At 44.8% G+C, this 3,671-nt stretch overlaps 1 protein-coding gene across 1 annotated transcript; it reads left to right on the forward strand.

Moving 5' to 3' along the window:
* Positions 1 to 1,017: 1,017 nt before the first annotated feature.
* Wdr5b (WD repeat domain 5B) lies at positions 1,018 to 2,802 on the forward strand. Its single transcript, NM_027113.2, has one exon. The coding sequence runs from the start codon at positions 1,341 to 1,343 to the stop codon at positions 2,325 to 2,327; it is 987 nt and encodes a 328-aa protein (NP_081389.1). The 5' UTR covers positions 1,018 to 1,340; the 3' UTR covers positions 2,328 to 2,802.
* Positions 2,803 to 3,671: the final 869 nt, after the last annotated feature.

Below are 3,671 nucleotides of genomic sequence, written 5' to 3' on the forward strand. Positions count from 1 at the left end.
CTACAGTGTACTTACATATTATAAATAAATCTTTTTTTTTTTTTTTTTTAAAGGAAGACATGCTACTGCTTAGGAGCTCAGGATCCTGCTCTGCTTGCTGCCATTTAGGATTACTATTTCCTGGTGAACACTGTCACCAAATCTCCTTCCTGAGAGCTAAGCAGATCCTAGTAATTTGTTAGGACAGTTTGTTAATATTAGACCATGAGTAACGACAAACAGTTTTACTTACAGCCTTTTCTTTTTGGGAGTCCCCAATGCTATTTATACACAAGGTATCCTACACATCAAAAAGTGCGTTTTACCCTTCAAAGTTCAAGTCATGTCTTAATCCTACCAACGTACCAAGTCTGCGCATCTTTTGTCCCTCGTGCTTGTGTGTGTAGTGAACTAAAGGTCCATCACCATCCTGGTTTAGCTCCTAGGTTGTACCCATTATATCCTTTTGGTTTTCTAGTCATTAGAAAAATATATATTTACTTGAAATAAAGCCTAAAATTTGTTATTCAATGTGCTTTAGGTGAGTTAATAAAAATGGAAAGTTTTTGAATTGATGATATAATCTCTATATCAGAAGTCACCGTAGTCCAGGCTTCAGATGTAGTTCAGTGGTTAAGATCATTGGCAGTTCTCCAGAGGACCTTCCAGCACCTACAGGCAGCTCACAACCATCTGTAACTCCATTTCCAGGATGATGGGACTCCTGACCCTGAGGGTAGGTATTGCATTCGCAAAGTACACACACAGGCAGCTATTATTATTATAATCTTGGCAGCTAAACTCAGTCGGGGTGGGTGTGGACAGAGGTACCCTCAATATGCACAGCCTTCATGAAGTGCCTGCTGCGCCCTTTCCTGCACCCAGCTCTCTCAGGGAAAAAAACCGGGTTCAGTGTCAACTTCCTGTCCTGGAGAACCGGAAGAAAATGCATGTCTCCTTCGGCGCGTGCGCAGCCTGGCAGGATGCGTACCTAGCGTCGTCCTGGGCTCTACTTGAGCCTCTCATAAATCCTGTTTTGTGTGACGTCATCTGTTGCTTGAGGTTCCCAGACATTTTGGAGCTGCGGAGGGCGTGGAAGAGGAAAGGTGCAGCCCCGAACCCCCGCGGATCGGCCTAGTCCTTTGACAGCATCTGACACGAGTACGGATCCCAGGATCACTGTGATCCGTGATGCTATAGAAGAAAGCAAGACGGGGAGTGGTTCAAACTTCGTTGCTGACTGGGAACGGACCTTATAGAGGAGCCCATGTTACAATCAAAACCATCCGCCTTCCAACCGCAAGTTTTAACTTCTGTAAGTTTCAGGGCGGGAAGCCCGCGCAAATTATAGAGCCGGATCTATGGCGACCGAGCATCTGCCAGCAGAGAGAGCACAGTCACTTCTCTCTGCCCCCCGGCGCGAGGAAGAGCCGCAGAAACCCAACTATGCTCTCAGACTTACTCTTGCGGGGCACTCGGCGGCCATATCATCAGTTAAATTTAGTCCTAATGGCGAATGGCTAGCGAGTTCTGCAGCTGATGCACTAATTATAATTTGGGGAGCATACGATGGGAATTGTAAGAAAACACTCTATGGTCACAGTCTGGAAATATCAGATGTTGCCTGGTCTTCAGATTCTAGTCGTCTAGTTTCAGCCTCAGATGATAAGACTCTAAAGGTATGGGATATGAGATCTGGAAAATGTCTGAAAACACTGAAGGGGCACAGCGATTTCGTCTTCTGTTGTGACTTCAACCCACCATCCAACCTCATCGTTTCGGGCTCTTTTGATGAGAGTGTGAAAATATGGGAAGTAAAAACAGGAAAATGCCTCAAGACTTTGTCTGCACATTCGGACCCCATTTCTGCCGTAAATTTTAATTGTAATGGGTCCTTGATAGTGTCCGGGAGCTATGATGGGCTTTGTAGAATTTGGGATGCTGCGTCAGGCCAGTGTTTAAGGACACTTGCTGATGAAGGCAACCCTCCAGTGTCTTTTGTAAAATTTTCTCCAAATGGTAAATACATTCTCACTGCAACTTTGGACAATACTCTTAAACTGTGGGATTACAGCAGGGGCAGATGCCTGAAGACATACACTGGTCATAAGAATGAGAAATACTGCCTATTTGCCAGTTTCTCGGTTACTGGTAGAAAGTGGGTTGTGTCTGGTTCAGAGGACAACATGGTTTACATCTGGAATCTTCAGACTAAAGAGATTGTACAGAGGTTGCAAGGTCACACAGATGTGGTGATCTCAGCAGCCTGTCACCCTACAAAAAACATCATCGCATCAGCAGCACTAGAAAATGACAAGACAATTAAAGTGTGGTCGAGTGACTGCTGAAGTCTCTGGCAGGCGATGAGGAAAGCCAAGTTAGACACAAAATCCAAAGGATGGTCTCTCTGGATTCTGGCAAAGCTTAAACTGTCCTTGAGTCTGAATCATCTTACTTTGCAAAGTGAGACCCTTGTAAAAACAGGTCTAGGACTTAGGGCTTGTGAATCCTAGTCTTGAGGCCTGCTAGGAATCTCCTGTGCTCACCCCTGGACAGAGCCTCATTCTTTCACTGGCTTTCCCAGGGGGGTAAGGTTTTTGGAATATCTGGAAAGGTGACACAACAGGATGACCCAGGGGAGGAGGGACGTGTAGCCTCTGGTTTGGGAGGTCATTAAGGGCAGTGACATTAGGGAGGCAATGAGAGGATTGGAGACATTTTACATGTCACTTGTATATTTTTGTTATTCAATATGATTGGGCATCAAATTGCCAAATTAATCTGTCAAGTTGGGGACAATAAATCATGGTCCGGTTTGTTCTATGAATGATAAACTATCCAACACATACAACACACACAGTGCTTTTTGATGATAAATATGAAAGTGACAAAAATCAAAGCATTTGATACCTAAAATGAAGCAAAGGCAGAAAGTACATATAGCTAGACAGCATATGGACCATTAGATTTCTGAAGCCATAGGCAGCGTTCCATCATATGTGCGTCTCCGTAAGTTCCCAGACAGTGGCACGTGGTACCTTTAAAGTTACAGCTGTTAACTGAGAGCTCTCGTGTCTGATGGCTAGAATGTCGTGTCATGTTAGCTCTCGGGAGGCGTGTGAGAGTCAGTGAAGTGTTAACAGCAGAAACTACCCGCATACCAGACACCTTGCTAGCCTAAGGACAAGCTAATGGAGATGTACTGATCTAAGTGGTTACTTTCCAACACTTAGAAGTACAGGCATGGCGTTTTCCTAAGTACAAAATGTAATACCCTGAGGGTAGGAAAGGGACTGATTGGGAGCCAAGCCATGAACTAGGAGGTAGCAGTTGTCCCCCAGAAAGTCCAGGATGAATAACTCAAAACTCATGGCCAGACTACTCTCATGCCAGGGCATTCTCAAAGGCTCTTCAAAATGCCTCTGCCTACTGCCATGCCAGACCATTCAGTGCATGGGGAGCCAGCCTTCACAAAGACACCCTGGCTTCTTATCCTGTCAGGCATGGTATACATAAGAGAGACCTATAGGACTCATGTCTCACCTTTGGTAGGTGAGAAGAAGCTAGCTAATGAACCTGATACTCCCAAGAAGAGATAATACTATAAACTTGGAATTATTTGCCTCTTTTCCACTTTGCACAGTGGGGAGGCTAGGTTTTACTTGGATGAAAGCAACAAAACAAAGACAAGT

Source organism: Mus musculus, chromosome 16 (genome assembly GCF_000001635.26).
Source record: "Mus musculus strain C57BL/6J chromosome 16, GRCm38.p6 C57BL/6J".
Taxonomy (NCBI): domain Eukaryota; kingdom Metazoa; phylum Chordata; class Mammalia; order Rodentia; family Muridae; genus Mus; species Mus musculus.